Genomic DNA, 18,131 nt, shown 5'->3' on the forward strand with positions numbered 1-18,131 from the left:
ACCTCTTCCTAACATTGTACCCTACTGTCCTGTCACTGTGGGAGGGTGGCACTTCAGGGAGAGAGATGCAAGCAGGTTTTCATTCAGGCTCAATTAAAGAGGCCTCAGCAGTGAGTAAAACACCACTGTAAAGCTGAGCCTGTGGAACTTGAGGGGTTTCTTTGCTCTTCTTGTGTATTTGCTGCCAGCAATTGTATCTGCTCAGTGAGATGAAAGTCTTCATTCCCAAAGTGTGAAGAACCTTCTCAACCACACCCCAGCATATGGCCCCTAAAAGTGGTGTTTTCAGTCTGTCTGGAAGCTGTTACAGTTGCTCCCAACTACCAGCTTTTCTGTGATGCAAGCCCTTGTGAACCTGCTACTGACTGGTAGAAACTACCCTTTTTCCTGGAAAATGTTGGTCTTTGTTAGGCTTCTTTTTGTCCCTGCTGCTTCCCATGCATCACTGCTTGGTGTGGAGCTGCACTGGTGCCTGGTGTCCTCTTCATCATCAAGGTTTCATGTAAATATTTACGTCTGTGGTGGCTGTTGTGTGATCTAACTGGATGTGTTAGGCAAAGGGCTTTGCAAGTGATTTAACATTATTCCTTATTACATCTTCAGATGTTGCTGACTGTTCCTGTTGTGGTTTTTTTTCTATCTATTGCCCTCAGTTGTGTAATTCTTTATTGCTCTATTACATGACATCATCTGGATCTGCTGTGCTACCCTGTTCTCCCAGCTTCATAACATGTTCAGCTGAGGCTTGGGTAAGGACTGTCACTTATTTCTAAATCCATTAGTGTTCTGAAAATAACTAAATAAGCCCCGTGCTGAACTCCTTATCGCCAGCACGTTGCCTCCAGCAGCAGTGAAAATATTCACATTGTTTGAGTCGCCGTGGAGTGCAGAGCAGAGGCAGGGGCTGCCAGTGGCTGGATGAGTTGCTGAGGGTTTTGGGTTTTTTCTTTAAATTGTACTTTTGCACAAAAAAGAAGAGGCTGGCAAATGTGTTCTGTACTGGAATCAACAATCTCTGAATGCTCTGAGGCTAAGCTAAGGCTGAAGTCAGCTCTTTGGCTGTGGCTCTGTGCAAATCTATTGTGTTTTTTATCTCTCAGACCTACTCATTAGGAGTAGGACTCTGTATGGCTGTGACATCACTTAAGGGTAGGCTTTTCCCAGGATCTTTCTCACAGAGAAACCAAGAAAACCATCTCAACTGGTGGCACAGCTGGGTCTCGGCCACTCTGCTGCACTGGTACATACTGTGCCCCATTAGGGTGGGATGTGTTCTTGGGCACATGCTGGCAGGAGGGAGATGGAACCAGGGCTCTCAGATCCTTGGTTGACTGTTGCTATGGGGTCTAGGGAGCAATGATACAGGCGAAGACACAGTGTCCTATTGTTAATGAGCCATGAAATGGAGATGTGCTTTGACGAGCTCCATGGAGACACCCTCCCTTTAATTGCTGCAGAAAGGTAAACTGACACACAGGTGTTAGAGTGGCAGGCTAGAGATTAAGCTGCTTCTCAGAAGATGGATTTCAATGCTGTGCTCCTCCCTTGGAAGTAATTTCTTTCCCTTATACCAGAATAACCATGAGCAATATTCCTTCAAACCCTACCCTCAGGTGGAGCATGCTCGGGGGCTTGAGGATGGACTGCAGCTGTAAGAGCAATGAAGTCCATGTGCTGTTGACTCTCTCTAGTTGCTCTCTCTGACATAATTTCCCTTAGCTCTCTTGAGCTCCCCTGCCCTGTTTAGGTGTGATGTATGCCTGCTTTCCTACAGGATGTGGAGAGCCTTGAGGTAACATTTGCTGTGTTGTAGGACTCCAAGACCCGGATTAGATTGAGGCTTTGTGTTGGTGCTTTCCTGGGGAAATGTCTTGCCTGCTTTCCACACTTTTCTTGCAGGGGGGTTGGGAGGCCCTGCTATGTGCTGTACTTATAGAAGATGCTTTAATCAGTTGGCCAAGGCAAGTGCCTGGGGCTGCACTGTCTTGTGGAAGCTTATGGTGGCCACAAGTTCATGCCAAACCTACAGCTGGCTGGTTGAAGCCTGGGGAGGTCTCCAGGCAAATCTTCCAATGTTAGCACACCACAATGTCCCTATTGCTCACTCTGTTTCCCAGATAAGGCCAGCTAGTGGGGACTGAAGCCTGACCATGTCTTGTCTCTGTGGTGGGTCCCCACCTGTCTAATAAGGTGTCTTTGGCCAGTCTCAGACTGCCTGATCTCGAATGCTGCTGGGCAGGATAGATGGCTGGATGAGGAGCAACTCTCTTCCTGTCCATACCAAGGGAAATGCCTAAGCATCCCATGTTCCTGGACATGTGGGAAGGGGATAACTTTCTCACCCTGTGGTCTAGACAGTTTCCAGGGATGGCCAAGGAGTCCTGAGTTGGTTTTGTGTCCCTTGGGGTCCCAGACAAGGAGAACAGGGTTCATTCAGTCCCTGGTAATTAATGCTGTAAGGAGACAAAAGTTCAGGTGACGTTGGCATCTATCTATAGGCTGAACCACATCTTAGTGTTTTAGGTGTCCAGCTATGCTGGGTCCTGCTCCCCTGGCAGGTGGTATCTTCACCCTCACAGGAACTTCCATCAGAATGTCCAGGTCATGGTAGGGAGTCCTTATTCCTTCTGCTCCTGTATTGGTGAGACATACTTGGAAAACTCTTCTAGAGAAGAAAAGATAGTTTTCTGCTGCTGTTCCCCCACAACATGCCCTCCCTAGGGAGGGCTGGAGCAGGGGCTTTTCAGTCAGTTCCTCTACACTGAAGTCTACTCCTATGGCATTCAGCTCCTTCCCTAGAAGGCAATGGTCAGGTGGAAGTTGCTCCCCTTATTTGCTTAATTATCTCCTGAAGATGAGAGCATCTTGGTGACAGGGAGAAGGAATTGTGTTTGTGGGTGTGGGGAGGAAGCTGTGCTTAGGGTAAGGACTGTACAGCAAATACAGTGTTTGAGCTCTCAGTCCTGCTTGCATCTCCCTCTTGTAGCTGGTGGTAACATAAGTTGGCTGCACAGTCCTAGCATAATAAAACCTGCATGCTGGGGTGACTTTTGCCAGGGAGTTTCTGCCTCTAGCTCTGGCAGAGCACGCTGGAGAGACTGGCTGCCTTCCCCAGCTCCTACCAGTGCCAGGAGGAAATCACCATCTGGGTGCAATCTGCATCTCAAGGAGCCTGACCTTCCCAGCAGCCTGTAGTCTGAGCACCAGCTCTGGTCCTTGCTGGCCCTGCAGAGCTCTCAGCGTGTGTATGAGAGCCAGCAGTGCTTGAGGAGCTGTGGGAAGCTGGAGGAGGGGGGAGAGAATTACAGGAGGGAGACAATGAAATGAATCGCTGCCTACCTCTCAACCAATTTCTCCTGTCAGATGGGACTTAGCTGTGAACATGAGCAAGGAGAAGCAGAGTGTTGTGTCTTTTGCCTTAAAGCATCAGGCTCTGGCTCAGCTCCTTGTCCTGCTGCCTCTTAAACTCTGATCCACTTGTGCTAAAGGGGCTGTTGTGCCTCTTCTCAGACTTGTTGTGTGACTGTTTCTGGGGTCTTCTCTCTCCTGGTAGGATGAGGTTTGGGGAGGAGGGAAACCTTAAATGGTGACCTGGGGTGTGCCCCCTTGTATCTGGAGGCACTGGTACAGTTCTGCCTAGCTCTTATTTGTGCTTTTGCTGTGGGCTGGAGGACAGGCAGGGAAACAAGGTGGTAGCTGCTTGTCTCACTCCAGTGTCTTAATCTGGGGGCTGCAACCACTCAGACTGCATGGCCACTGGTTACCTTGGCCCCTCATACCAATCTTTCTGAACAAATCTGGTGCTCCAAACCAGGCTTGGGTGTACCTGCAGTCCATAGTGCCAGAGCAGCTCCAAACGTGGTCCCAAACGGGCGCTTCTGTGCCCGTGGCTGAAGACCTGTGGGATTCCCCACCAGGGCTGGGATGCCAACGGTGATGGGCTAAACGCCTGAACCCCTTCCAAAGAGCACGGGCTCAAAAAGGAGCTGTCACCCGGCGGTCCCCCCCCGCGCAGGGGGGTTCCCAGCAGGACGCTGTGCTCCCTCTGCTGTGCCGCAGCATCTACTGCACCGCGCTGCGCGCAGGGCCGGCCTCCCGCGCAGAGCCGCGCAGCGCCGGCCGGGCTGCGCACCGCGGTGCCTTGCGCTTCAGCGGCCAACTGGGCAGCAGGAGGTAGGAGCTGGGGGGCGGTTTGAGGAGTTCAAGGCTAGAGCAGAGTAAAACAACTCTGACTGCAGGTACGGTGGTACTTCAGATGTTTAATTTTGCAATAGTTTTAATCCCACGAGCAGCCCCTTGGCTTCTGTTCCAAGCCCTGGCCGTGTCACAGGCTCGGGAATCCCAGCAGCACTCCAGGCATGAGCGTTGGGTAGGAGTTTCTCTGCAATGCTTGGTTCCACCTAGTGTTACTTTCCGGGCTCCAAACTCTCTTGTCTCCAATGCTAGCCCACCAGAAAAGTCAGTCTTGGGAAAAGTGTCCTGCTAAAAAGCCAATACACATGGTGTTTCTCCCTTGCTTGGAGGAAACTCGTGTATCTTCTGCTCTGGTACGTGGCTGCTGCTGCTGGACCAGGAAATTGGGTTCTATGTGGATCTGGTTGTTATGGCAAGCAAAACAATTCACTTCCCACTAGTTTCTAGCCTCAAACCACCTTAGGTACAAAGACCTCCTTAATGCCAGTCAGGCAGTCAGTAAGAAATAGCTTGAGAGGATAATGAGCATCCTCCTTGTAGGGAAGTTGTCTCTGCACATAAAGTTAGTAACATGCTGGAGGAGAACACTCAGATGAGGGCCCTCAGAAGCTGAAGGTCTCAGAGTAGACCATAACTCCTACTCTTTGGATCCTGTTCCCTTGGGGTGACTATTCTTAGTTGGGCCAGTGGAGACTGCCTGCAAAGCAGGTCTGGAGACATGGGGATAGACCAAATAGCGGCAGACAGAAGGTATCTGGTATCTTTTCTGGTGCCTGGCATCACATCTGATAAGCTGATACCTTCCTGAAAGCTATACTGGTGGTAGGGCTAATTTCTAGCAAGGAATACCTACTGCTATAATAATTCATCATAGGGGAATATGGCTGCTTCTGGTGTATGGAAGGGAACTAATATGGGGCTGGGTTTTCTGCAGTTAGCTGTGTGCCCATAGGATGTGGATCTTGGAGGAATCCTTCAAACCCTACAAGAGACTCACAGGAAATGCACCCCTGGAAAGCTGTCCATGCCCTTACATGTATTTCCATTGTTCTCTCCCTCCTGGTCTCCTCTTTCCAGCTGGCAAGGTTGCTTTTTGGGAGGCTGGGCTCCCAATCACCTGATTTAACTGGGTGACATGTGCTGAAGTTGCGTGAGGAGGTAAATGTGTGAAACCTGTCCAGTATAAACCACTGAAACAACTATTACCTTCTGCAGTGGAAGCAGAACTTCAGCAAAGCCACAATCTGTTCCTTTATATCCATCTTCTGAACCAACACCGTTGAATTAAACCCAGATCTTCTCACTCTTCTTCCTGTAATGATTTTTGGGTGGGAATGTGTTTCTCTTGTGAGCTGAAAGAAGTGGCACTTAGCATTTGAACCTGGAAAAATTAATTGGTACCTTGAAATGAATCTGGGTGCTAAACAAGCATGAATGCTCTTTTCTCCAGTGTTTGCAGGGTCTGTGCAGTAGCTTAAAGCTTCAGAACTTGTCAGGGGGTTCCCACCTCCAGCTGAAGTGGTGCCAAATGGTGGTTTAAGTGTTTTTTTCTTTCCTGGGTGTGACTTGCTGATTTAGAGGATGGGGACAGATGTTTCTAGATAATGCTGCCTCAAGCCTGAGATCTGCAGCAATCAAAAGCAAAGAGGTCTTTAGATTTCTATAAACTCCTTTCACCCCTAATTTGGAAGTTTCCCAAGTTACTCACTGCAGCTGGAGACCCTTCTGGAGGAAGGAAAGGTTGGGAAATGGGGAAGCAAAGCAGCCAGAGTCCTGCCTTTATGGTAGTAGGGCTATTTATCTTAAGGCAATATAGTGTACACACTAGAGGCCATGCATGTGCCCTCTTGCCAGTCTGTAATTGCTACCTGGCTTTTTCCTTCAGCAGAGGAGTGTTTAAGCTTCATTCCCTGCTCCTCCACCTACTTTGTGTTCAGGGCTCCTGGTGTCGGCACCCACCTCCCGAGAGAGCGAGGGGCGTGAGCAGGGAGGAGAAAAACAAAACCACAAAACAGAAGTCTGAAGCACTAAGTCTCACTCAGGTTGTGAGCAAACAAGGAACCAGTAGCTGGAGGAAAACTCCCCCACCCAAAAAAAAAAAAAACAATCTTAGAGATTTTGTGGGGTTTTGGGGGCTTTTTAAGAAATATGTCTGTCTGTCTTAAAACAGGCTGCACATCAGAAAGCATCACTCTGCACCTGCTTTTGGAAGTGTTGCTGTGGCTGCTCAGTTTTGTAGTGGAACCTGAGGAGGCTGTGCTGTCCCCCAGGGATTCATCTGGAACCCCCCAGCTGGGCAGCTCTTGACTCAAATGTGCTTGTGCCAGGTTATTTTGGGTGGGAGTTTAGAAAGGGGGGAGAAAACCTGTCTGGGTGGGTGATGGAGCCTGTGCTGCACATCATGCTTTAAGGGGGGGTTGTCAGCTGGATGGGGTGGGTGGTGGCTCCCAGCTCTGAAGCTACTGGCCGCGTCTCACCTGCTGACCCCTCTCGCCTCCTTAGAAAGGTGAAAACAGGTTGTACTGTTTTCTTCACAACCGAAGCGATGAGCCTCAGTCTAGATGGCGGGGAAACAAGCTTGAAAGCCTCCCCTTTTGCGGGCAGCCGGAGCTGTGCCGAGCCGCCGGCGGGCTCGCAGCCCACCCGCCGCGGGAGCGGGGTACCCAGAGGAGCCGGAGCGATGGGTGCGGGCTGAGGGCGGGCGCTAGGACCCAGGCAGGGGTGTGACACGGCTCCGTCCCTTCCCCTTCCAGCCCGTACTCGCACGGCGAGTCGCTTCATTTATTATTTAATTAATTGTTTTTTGGCTGAGCGGCTTCGGTTATTTTGTGGGCTTCGTGTTGGGTGGCTGTATCTTTTTTTTTTTCCTCCTCTTCCTTCCCCTCCCCACCCCCCATCCCCCCCCACCCGGCCGGTGGGGACAGTAAATAGATAAGTAGGTAGAGGGAAACCCCGTGAGACCACGAGAAAAGCCCGAAAAGTGTCGAGAATGGTGAAGATGGGATGAGAGGAAAAAAAAACCCCGAGGCAGCCATGGCAGCGAGACGGGTGTTTCACCTCCAGCCATGCGGTGAGAGGCAGGACCCCCCCAACCCGGGGGTTGGGGGTGGGGGGAAGGAGCGTGAGGAGTTTTGCAGGCAGCTTGCGGGGTGTCAGTCCTGTCCCCGTGTTTTTCCCCCCAGCTTTGCCTTTTGCAGCAGTGGTGTGTGTGTGTGTGTGTGTGGGTGGGGGGGTCGGGGCTGGGAGGTCTGGAGGGGATGGGGATGCATCCTGCTTTCCCCGCTTGGAAGGGGGTCGGGGGGGAAGGACGGCGGGCAGAAATTTGGGAAACCCGCGTTGTTGCTCAAGGCTCTTGTCGAGGAGCCGGTGGTTGTCTGTGGGGAGGTGGTGACACCCCGCAAACTTTGGTTCCTTGGGCAGCAGCGGGATGTTCCCAACCCGGGGGCGCAGATGTGGCTTGAAAAAGAAGCACCGGGGGATAAAGCAGCGATGCAAACTCGGTGGCTGTTTGTTCTGAGGAAGCCGGCTGGCTTTTTATCTCCCTTCTGGTCCTTGTTTGTACCTAACTCGGGGAGGAAGGTACGGTGTGGTGCTTCGCTTGCGGATGCGGTTGCCTGGCTTCATCTCCGCGGGGGTGAAGAGTTGCGATGAAAAAGAAAACAAGTGAAACTAGACGCGGCTCGCACTGAACTACCGTGAAGGGCTTCGGCAGTCGTGGCCATTGGCAAAACCCCCCCAGCAACGTGGTGGGGTGTTTTGTGTTGTTTTGAAAGGCAGAGAGAGGGTGGGCTTCAACTCGCTTTGAAATGCACTCTGTGATTTACACTAGAAGTTGAAAAGTTACTTTCTGAAGTGCCCCCCCTCCTCCTCCCCTGCCGTACCGAAGGAAGCACTTCCTTAATCAGCATGGCTGCGTGAAGTGCTGGTTTGACACAAAAATAAGTGACAGGGACTCGGGGTTTGGGGAGGAAAGGTTTTGGGTGGTTTTACTTTTTTATTTTTTGCTCTGGAGTAAAAGGAACTGTAGGTGGCACAACAGCTTTGCTGCCTGCAAAGCAGCGAGCGGGACACTGGTCCTCAAACTTCTCCTGGGATCTCCTCTCCAGGATGATTGTGCCCTTGTTTTTCTCCTTCCAGTTTAATGAAGAAGTTTGCTTCTGATGTCTCTCAAAGCTTTCTTCTGTGGGGCTGTTTTTCATGTCCAGGACTGTCATTCCTCCTGAGACATGATGGTGTGGGCTGGCTGTCCATCAGCAGTGTGCACATGAACAATCTCTATTGGGAGCATAGCCTTTTTCCTTTCCCCTGCCAGAGTGCAATGTTTGCAGGACTTCTCATGTGGGTTTGCTCTAGGTGTCAACATAGCCTCATCCCTCCTTTTCCAGGTTACAGTCCCTCAAATGCTTCAGCTGAAGCATGGGATGAACTGCCTGACACAGGGCTGGACAAATCCAGCAGTGTTTCAGACATCTCACCTGGGTTGGTGTTGTAGCTGCTTTAGTGGTTGGTTTATTTTTTTGGAGGCTGGAAGGGAAACAGTGATGCAACAACACTTCACTGTCTACCCTGCAACCCCAGCCATTGCTGCCACCCTTGTCAGCCACATGTTGCTGTTCCTCTGCTATGAGTGAGATGCGTTGGCTGATCACCTCAGCCAGAGCCCTCTAGTTTTGAAACATCCCTGCCTGTTACAGCTGCTGCTCTGTAAGAGTTACATGCCACAGAGGAAGTTCCTCTTCTGCTCTGGTGTCGTTTTGTGGCGACTCGAATGCTTCAGCTTGTGTAAATGACCCCAGTGAGGAACGTGTTGGGCTTTGGAAGGGACCACACTTGACTCCCCCAGTGGCACAGGACAGCTGTGGGTGAACCTGTACTGCCTTGACTTCTAGTAAAGCTGTAGTAAATCATTTGAAGGCTGTAGGTGGTAGTTGAAGCAAGCTTTATTTTTAAGTTGGTCAATGTGGAAACAAACATGTCTGATATTAAAAGCGAAGGGGTCTGAAACGGAAACTTTGTCTTCTCTAACTTCTCACTGACAGAAGGTGCTTGAGGTTAGCTGTGAAGTTGGACTTCAGTCCACAGTTATTGGTCTAGTGCTGTTTTATTTGCCTGCATAAGACTAAAACTTCAAAAACTGGCCTTGTAAAGCTGTTGTGATGCTCTGTATGTCCTGTATGCCTGAAGACAGGTGCTAAATCCTGTCACCCAGGTAGAAAGCCATTGTCTCTTTCAGTGAGTGATTCTAATACTGGGCTGTGATTTAGGTGTTTCTGGGAAGCCTCAGTGATTGCTATCCAAAAGCTTTGTGTTGTTGTTGCTTGGGTGGCACTCAAGTTACCTCTTCATAAAGCAAAACCACTAAGCTGCACCTTCCTAATGCAAAGCCACTTCTAGAAAAGTCCCATTTCCTTATGGAGGATTTCTCTGGGAGTAAACAACTCTCTGGGACACTTTAATGACTCATCATCATGAAACTGTCATCTACTTGCTAAATATGCAAATTACTTCCAAACACACCATCAGATGCCCAGTGTATGTTAAATCCAAGCTACCTTTACAGTTAGCAGCAGCTGAGGCATGGTGTGGTGTTATCCCTCTGAGGGATGGGGAGCCTGCTGTGAAGGATGCAGTGCAGTAAGATTAAAACTGGGAATGCTGGGGTAGTTCCTTGAAGTTCATCCTAATTTGAATCTGAGCAGTGTTTTTGTGATGGTGTGCAAAGTGGCTTCTTCAGGAGTTTGTGCTGGGACCTGGTGAAATGGAAACTTGTATTTGAATACAGTATAACTTTCTGAATGTGATCTAGTATGAGCTCCCTACAAATCCGTTCTGCAGAGCATGGTGACATGCTGGCCCTGTGCAGAGCACTGCAGGCTTCTGCATCTGTCAGTGCTGGCTTGGATATCAAAGCTCTTAGCTGTCACTCATAACTCCATGGGTTTTTTCTGTTCTCCATTTCTAAATTAATTCTTGGCTCTAACTTGCAAGTTTAAAAAACCCCCAAACAATCCCTTAGAAGCAGTGCTAAGGGCTTCAATCTAACTCTGTTATTGAAGAAGAGTCTTCATTCTCTGAACTAGTGGGACCTGTGATTTGGGTAGGGTATGGAGGGAACAGAGTCCAGTTTCAGTCCTCATAGGTGCCTTGCTGAATAACTGGAAGTTGGGGAGGGGGGGCTAGAAAGCATGAAAACCTGATAAAAGTCACTGGAGTTTATAATTTGTGGGGCTGGAACTTTATTCCCATGCGTGCCCTTTGGGTTCCCCAGGTTTGAAGGACCTGATGCAGCTAACAGCAGAAGGGCTTGTGTGGCTGTAGTTGCCTTGGGGAATCCCAGCAGCCATCCTGTGGTGAGACGAGTGGAGACCAGGGGTGATGTGGGCTCTGGAAGGGGGGAAACTCAGACAGAAGCTGACAGAGAGATGATCTCAGCTGGTTGGTGCTTGGCGCTGGGCAGCCTTTGTCACAAGCTGCTGCAGGTGGGTTGGGAACCCACAGCAGTGAAGGAGATGGAGTGAGTTATTGCTTGGTGCTACCCACTCATAGGGGCAGATAAGGAGTGGGAAACCAAGAGGATGAGGCAGTTTGGAGGATGAGGTGGCCTTCTTCCCCTTTTCAGTGTTGGGGCAGGTGCTCCACCCTGCAGCAGTGGGAGCAGCCACTTGGGCTCACCCCATGGGGCACAGTGTTGGGCATCAGGCTTATTCTCCTTTTCCTCTTGCCTGCTGCCATCTCCTTCTCCACGAGTTAAATGCCTCTTCCCCCTGCTCTGAGCCTAATTGTGTCCCCAGGGTTTAACACGCGTGTGTTTGTTTTAACTCAACGTGTTGGCTGTTCCCACCGGAACAGGCTGAGGGGTTTTTTTTTTTAGGAATTGGGCTTTTTTTTTTTGCTTATTGTGCACAACAAGCTACTGCACAAGATATTCAGTGAAGGGGGGGGAGGTGGAGGGGGGGGGGGTGGGGAGGAACTGTAGTAATGCCAATACTTCTTGAATATTATAAACCTGGCTTATCAGCCCGACGCAGAGCTGGAATTTGTCTCTTCCTGTGCTGCATCTCTGCTTTCTGAGAGGGGCGTTTAAATACAGGCTGGAGACGCAGCCTTTTCCAGTGTGCTCTGCTGGGCTGTCACAGCAGCAGCAGGGCTGCTTGAGGAGCTCAGTTTTGGTTTTTCTGATTTTTTTTTTGAGGGGGGGGACTTGTTTGGTTTGGGTTTTTTTTTTTTTGCACTGATTCTTCTCTAAAAGGAACTTCTTGGGGAGAAGGCTCTGAGACTGCATGTCCCAACAGTACCCGCTGAAGGAGGTGAAGGGAGACGCGGTTTGCTTCGTGCCTGGCTCTCCTCTCTTCTCCGTCCTGATGGAGCCAGCTTCTTTCTGCTATCCTCGGCTCACCTTTCTCCGCTCACCCTATGGCCAGTTTGGGGCCAGTGCTGGTTCTTCACAGGATTTGGCCCCATGGCCACAACGTTTGGTGACACAGAGGTGGACCGGGCCGGTGGATGGTGCGTGACTGGGGATGGTAGTGGTTTGGGGATCAGAGAAGGGGTGGCACGGGGTGAAGCAGAGAAGCCCACCAAGATTTTGAGGGGCTTCAGAGGTGGTGGGAGAGAAAGGAAGCAAGGCAGGTAGTACTTAGTGGATGCGTTCATGTGGATGCATTGATGCAGTCTTCTCTTGGATCTCTCCTGATGCTGCTTGGTTGGCTGTTGTCATCTCCAGCTCCTGTCCCTGCTACACCCTTGCACCCAGGCAGGCTGGTCAGGGAGAGCCAATAAACAACAGCAGCACGGAAAAAAAATAAAAATAGAAACTGATCCTAGCCAGGCTTTTGTTCCATAGGCTTGTTCACTTGCTGAAATGAATCCGGCAGTGTTTGAAACCTGAAATACCTGCTGGAGGCTAGGCAGGCTTGTCTCACCTTTAGGGCTGTGATGCTGTCAACTCTGTCCTTTTAAGCTGTTCTTAAAGGCATCAAGTGTGGGTATAGGGGTAGGCACTGAGATCCTCTAATGCAGATTTGTCTGTCTCTTACGCAGTTTACTTGTAGCATCAGCTTTGCTCAAAATCTTACTGCTTTCTGCAAAGAACCTGTATGGGCAAACTTGGTAAATCCTGTTATTTCAGGAGCTGAGCTGTGCTCTAAGTGCTGATTCCCAACGACAGGAGTTCTGACTGTAGAACTTTTTTGGGGGAAAGTTGTCAAGTTTGATGGGATAAGGTCCTGCTGTAGCTTGGAAGGTGGTCCTGTCCAGAGCAGGGAGTTGGGGATAGAGATCTTCAAGAGTCTCTTCCAGCCTCAAATACTTTATGAACCATGAGTATGCTTTAAAGGTCTTGTTAACAGTCTGAGTATGATGTGCCTTACCTGGAAAAGCTCGTCAGGTGGCATGCAAATAGAGAAGATAAAAATGGAGCCTGGATGAGCAGTCTCAGCAGAGAAAACGCGTAGGAGGTGTTTAAAAACATGCACTGCCTGTGGTTTCATGCAGCGGAAACAAGTCTGTAGCAGGGACTGAAAACGGGGCTGTGAGGCTCTGACTGGATCCCTCTGCTAACAGCGATGCCTCTCCCTGCGCCGTGCCCTCCCTTGCCTCCCTTTGCGCTGGGGAATGTGTGCTGCCTCCTGGTAAAGGCAGCCACTGGGAGATTTTTGGTTAAGTCACAGAGTTCCTGAAGGGGATTGACCCCATCATGCCAGCGTTTGGATAAGTTGCTGTTTATTTCTGCATCTTTTTTCTTCGCTTTTAGGGTTTTTGTGGGGTGTTTTTTTTAAGGCTGATTTGATGTTGCTCAGGGGGAGTCAGGTTTTCTTCCCCTCGATTTTGTTTGGCCAGCGTAGACCGTTCCTCCAGGCTTTAAATACTCAGCTGGGGGAGACTTGGCTTATTGTTAAGAGAATCTTGAGTTGCAAGGAGAGTGAAGTAGTAGGATAGACTGGGGGAGAGGATGCCACATCTTCCCTCCAAAGCTTTGTGGGCGCTGCACAGTGGAGCGCTGGGCAGGCAGGCTTGGTTCTAAGTCTCTTAGGGTGAGGTGAGGTCTCTTCACCCCTCTTTTCTGCAACTTGGTGTTAGAACACAGACTCACTGCCCTGTTTCTCGTTCCCTTAGGCAGGCTCCTCACTGAATGCGTGCATTAACCCTTGCATCGCTGCAACTGTTGCGCTGGGTAGCGTGGACAAAACCCCCGTGCCCAGCCCGGTAAGCGGGGAGGCACCGGTGCTCCCAGACTGCACCAACTACATCGTTAAGAAATTTGCTCTATTTACCTCTCAGCAACAATTTTTCTCCCCTCCCTCTCTTCTTCCTGCATCTTTACATCCTCTTGTTTTCCCTGTCCTTGTGTCTGCAAGGTACAGTATCTTCTCGCTTCACTTGAGCCTGGATGCCACAAAGCTGCTATGTTTTTTTTTTTCTTTTAAGGAGGCACAAGCGTTTTCTCTCTACGGCAGCCGGCACAACCCGCCGGCTCCAAGTGCAGGGTCACTTTAATTGTTCTCTTTCTCCTCCTCGCTACCGGAGGCAAATAGCTCGGAGAAGCAGCGGGATCTGGGCGGCTGGAGGAGCGCACCCGAGCAGCCCAGCCTTGGCCGGGGTTGCGGTGGCTGGGCGTGAAGTTAGCGACTTGCCGGCATCGCTGCCGGGGTTGGGGGAGAACTGGCTTGGAGGTGTCCATCTGGGAGCTAATGGGTCACCCTCTCACTCCACCCATTCGCCGCTCGCCAATTGGAAGTGAGGGAGAAAGATGCTCTGGATGGATTAATACTGGAGCCATTGAGAAAGCACGAGCCGTTGTTGCCTCCACCACCTGAGCAAAGTGGCATTTGGGAAACAAGTGTGGTGGCTCTTGTGTGGGGGGAGCAGCCAGGAGGGGAGTGGAGGAGGCTGTTTGAACAGCATCTCTGTTGCAGAAGTAGTGCAGGTAAGTTGTGCTCTTAAAAAAAAACAAACAAGCAAACAAAAAGAAAAATCCCTCCAAAACTGAAGCACTAATGTTGCTGGGCGATGGGTTTGGACAGGAAATCTAGAAAAACAGCTCTGCCAGCTCTTTAATTATTTAATTCACTAAAGTAAGGCAGTACTTGATGTATTTGCAATGGGCTTTGCTGCTTAGCGATGGTATCTATTGCCTGTGCTGGATGTTTCTGTGCTGTTGTGCTTAAGGATGGAGAAATACCTTTTGAGTACAATTCCTGTGAACCAGAGTGCTCTTTCAGGGTCTGAATGTTAGTTTGGAGATATGCATGGGGAGAGGAGTGCAGGAGAGATCCTACCTGTTCTGAATTTTCTCTAATTAATGCTAAAACATTCTAACAGCCTGTCTGTGAGGCTTTACATACTGATGTTTCACGTGGGGAGAGTGCTGTGCTGAGTGAAAACAGAATGCATATATGTAATCTGTCTCAAATGCTATCAAACATGCATCATCCCTGCTGCTGTAGCCATGGAAGCCATGTAGATGAACCATAAACAATGTCCTAATGAATAACACTCTATCACTTATTGTCAATCTGCAATTCTTTTACCACTGGAGCAGGGTATTTTTATTTTGGGTTGATGATGGACAGCAAAATCAGCTCTGGTGCTCCTGGCTCTCCCCCACCCATGGTGGTGTTGTCACTGCTGTTTTGTGGCTCCTAGATATAAACTGTATGGGGTGATTTGTGTTATTCTGCTAAAACAGTTGCAATATGAAATCCTGTGGTTAGTTGTGGGGTTTTTTTTGGGGGGATGGGAGGGAATAGGCTGTGGAGGGAAGCTGGGATGCTGTTTGGGTATCCTTTGGATTGTTTTCACTTTTAATGCCAGGGGAAGGTTTTTCTTAAGGGGGAAAAAACCAGCTGGAAATCTGTTTGCTGATCAGGTGGTTGAGTTCGCTGCTCTACTTCAGTGTGTCTCCATGCTTCCTGTATAGACCTTGGTTTTGCCCAAACCTCTGGTTTTGAGTGAATTATGGCTGGGTTCCTGTTTATCCAGAAGCCTTTTTGGGGACTGGGGGGGGCAGGTTTGCAGGAGTAACTTTGCTGCAAAGCTTGGCCCAGCCATGGCTGTCTCTTTAGCAGCTGTTGTCATTTCTGGTGACAGTAAGATAAGGGTTAAAAACTTTTGAGTAGTTAATGTGCTATTTGTTCCAAAACATGATCCTGGTACATTGGGGGGATGTTGGGGTGTGAAACTGGTAGTACTGGAGCATGTTGTCTTTACCCCAGAGAAGAGGTCTGTAGCTCTTAGCTTACACCTTAGAGCTGCTTAATTTTTGCAGTACTTAATGCAACTGAACCACTGCAGGGAACAGCTCCCTTCTAAATAGCCCCAAGCAGGTGAAATGTCAATAGACTGTCTCTTAACTATATTTTTTGCAGGCTTTTATGCAGTATGACTGCAGATAAGTGGCAGGTGGTGGCCTCTGGAAGGCCTGCCTTGTACATGGAAAGCATTTCAGCAAAGAAAAATGTCTAAAGCACCTTGGTTTTGAAGCTGCGTTCAACCCAGACCAAGGTTTGGGGCCGTTGCAGTGTCTTTTTCTTTTAATTGAGTTCTAAAGTTTCTGATAGGACCCTGCAAGTGAAAGAGCTGTCTGAAAAGCTGTCAGGAAGAGTTAATGCTTTCTAAATTATTCAAATGTTTCGGGAAAAGTCTACTGAAAAGCCTCAACTGGTCTGTCCTTGGGCCTTTGCCAGTTCGTGGGATCTCTAGAGGTATTTGCTTTCGTTCTTCTCCACGTAGCACTTATGCAAGAAATCCTTGCAAGTCTTAAATCACACTTTTTTTTTTTTTTTAGAGGGCCCAACAATATGAACCCTCCCCCTTCAACCTGGGAAGGGGGAAAAGCCCAAACTGTCTGTCCACCAGCCGAATCCCAAGGTGTCATCATCATTCCCCTGCTGCTCGGCTTGTCCTGCTCACCTATGAAATGCTGGCAAAGAAACCCAGTGGGGGAGGAAAAGAGATCCCCTTAGCAAAGCAGCTGCGTGGCTCTCACTTTACAGGGTCGCTTCCTCTTGCAGCTCACCTCTGGGAGGCACCCTCGGATATTAATTGCTCGGGTGGGCTAAATTGAGATGAGTCAACCTGGGCAGCCTGGTGCCCCTGGTAAATCCAAGCACAGCCGACACCAGCCTTCAGTGTGCAAGGATGGGGTGGTTGTTTTTAGGGGGGTGATCTCTGGTAGCTGTCAGTGCCACAGGCAGTGATCTGTTAGACTGCTCTGGAGAAAGCTGGGGAGGGGATGGAGAGGGGAATTGTTCGGTGCAGTGAGGAAAATGCTTTGGGAGCAGACGTGCCTGATCCCTGAGCTTGTGTGTGGGTGTGTGTTTGCCTGGGAGTGAGCAGGCAGGAAGATGCTTTCTGCTTTATCCTTTCAATATGATGCTTTCTATTTTCACAGCCAGAGACTGTGAAGATTAGTTCAGGGGTTTCATTTACCAGAATGACCATGACAGGATTTGAGACCTCCTCACACCATTTCCCTTCATCAGAAGAATATCCAGCTCCTTGTATGTAATCCCTGACTTGATACTGTAGTTCCTGCTGAGCCATGAAGTCATGAAGTTGTGTTCTCCACCTGGACTGGGACTGGCATCCCGGGCTGGTCATGCTGTGGTGGAGGGTACTGTTTACACGGCCGTACAGAGCAAAGCTTTATGCCCAAGTGATTGGGGTACTGTGGCATAGCCTAGAAAATGTAAGAGGGTGGTTGTGGCCTTGAAAAATCAGAACTGGTGTGTTGGAGGTGTTTAGTTTGGTTAATCCAGACCTCCTAGTCCCAAAAATGGGAATTCTGGGGGTATGAAACCATTGTGGGAAGCAGAGGCGGTAAAAATCCTTTAGGGATGTTTCATCTGGTTGGAGGGAAGACAACTGACACATCTGTGCAATTCTGTGGCAAGAGGAGCATGTTAAACATACGTAATGTCTTAAAAGTGCTCTCCACTGACAGGGACATTCTCTCCTGTAAGGCTTGCTGGAGGACTTGGCTGTGTCTGTACATAAGGAGGGCAAAGCTTGTGTCCCTGCAGGTCTGAGTGTTGGCTAAAGCTGCAGTTTGCTATTGGATTGGGCTGCTTAAAAGCACCTTCCTTCTCTGTGCCTGTTCTCCCAACACTTTATCTTCTAAGAGCTTACCAAGGTGAAAGGGCTTGGAGTGGACTTAAATCTTCCTGGGTCGCAGCTGTCTTCTCAAGATGGCTTTCAACACCTCAGAAGTTCACTTCTTGTAGGTGTTTTCATGTGTTATCCCATTTAGGTAAAGCCGCATCCATCCTTCAGTGTCTAGCTTTGTTTCTCAAAAAGGCTTGACAGCTTTGTGAGGGTGAGGACAAGCAGAGGAGGGAAAGGGAGGAGGGGGCAGCAGTGGAATTTAGACTGGGGCGGGGGGGAGGTCCTGCCTTTCTGGGTACTGGTGGAGTGTATGCTTAGGCTTTCACTGTGACCTGCATGCTGCTAACTCTTTACTCCTCAAGTAGCAGTGTATAAATCAGTATTAGGAAGATATTTAGATGTGTGATGGGCATGTGGATATAATGGGGGGAGAGGGACACAGCTGGTCCTTTGTGGAGCCCGGTAGCTTGTCATGAAGCTCTGATGAGCCCTTCCCTACAGCTATGCTGCTGAGATGAGTGAAGGACGAGTTGAAGAGGGCTAGGACTCTGGTGTGTTTTGGAAAGAAGGGTTTATTCCTCTCAGCCTCTGGGATGAGACTTGGATGGACGTGTGTCTGTGCAGAAGAGACGTGTGGTGCTTGCAGGGAGAGCCAGGCTGTAAAGCTGCAGTCAAGAAGAGTCCCTTAGTTGATCTTGACCCTGCTACCCTGGAACGTAGCAGTGCTGATGTTTCCTATTTAATGACTTGGAAAAGGTCTCTTCACCCCTCTTGGGGTTTGTTTTTTTTTTCTATTGTGCTTTCCTCTGCCTGTATCAATGCAAACCAGTGCT

General features: G+C 49.5%; 1 protein-coding gene across 1 annotated transcript in view; it reads left to right on the plus strand.

Annotated features, from left to right (window-relative positions):
• Window positions 1-11,474: 11,474 nt before the first annotated feature.
• SLC4A11 (solute carrier family 4 member 11) overlaps window positions 11,475-18,131 on the plus strand; it is a gene marked incomplete at its 5' end in the record, with an annotated part of 88,108 nt that continues 81,451 nt past the window's right edge. Inside the window, one exon of the mRNA XM_084264061.1 lies at window positions 11,475-11,700. Within this exon, the coding sequence (XP_084120187.1) occupies window positions 11,475-11,700 (226 nt within the window). The remainder of the gene's footprint in view (window positions 11,701-18,131) is intronic.

This window comes from Gallinula chloropus (assembly GCF_964237585.1).
Source record: "Gallinula chloropus genome assembly, chromosome: 4".
NCBI classification, from domain to species: domain Eukaryota; kingdom Metazoa; phylum Chordata; class Aves; order Gruiformes; family Rallidae; genus Gallinula; species Gallinula chloropus.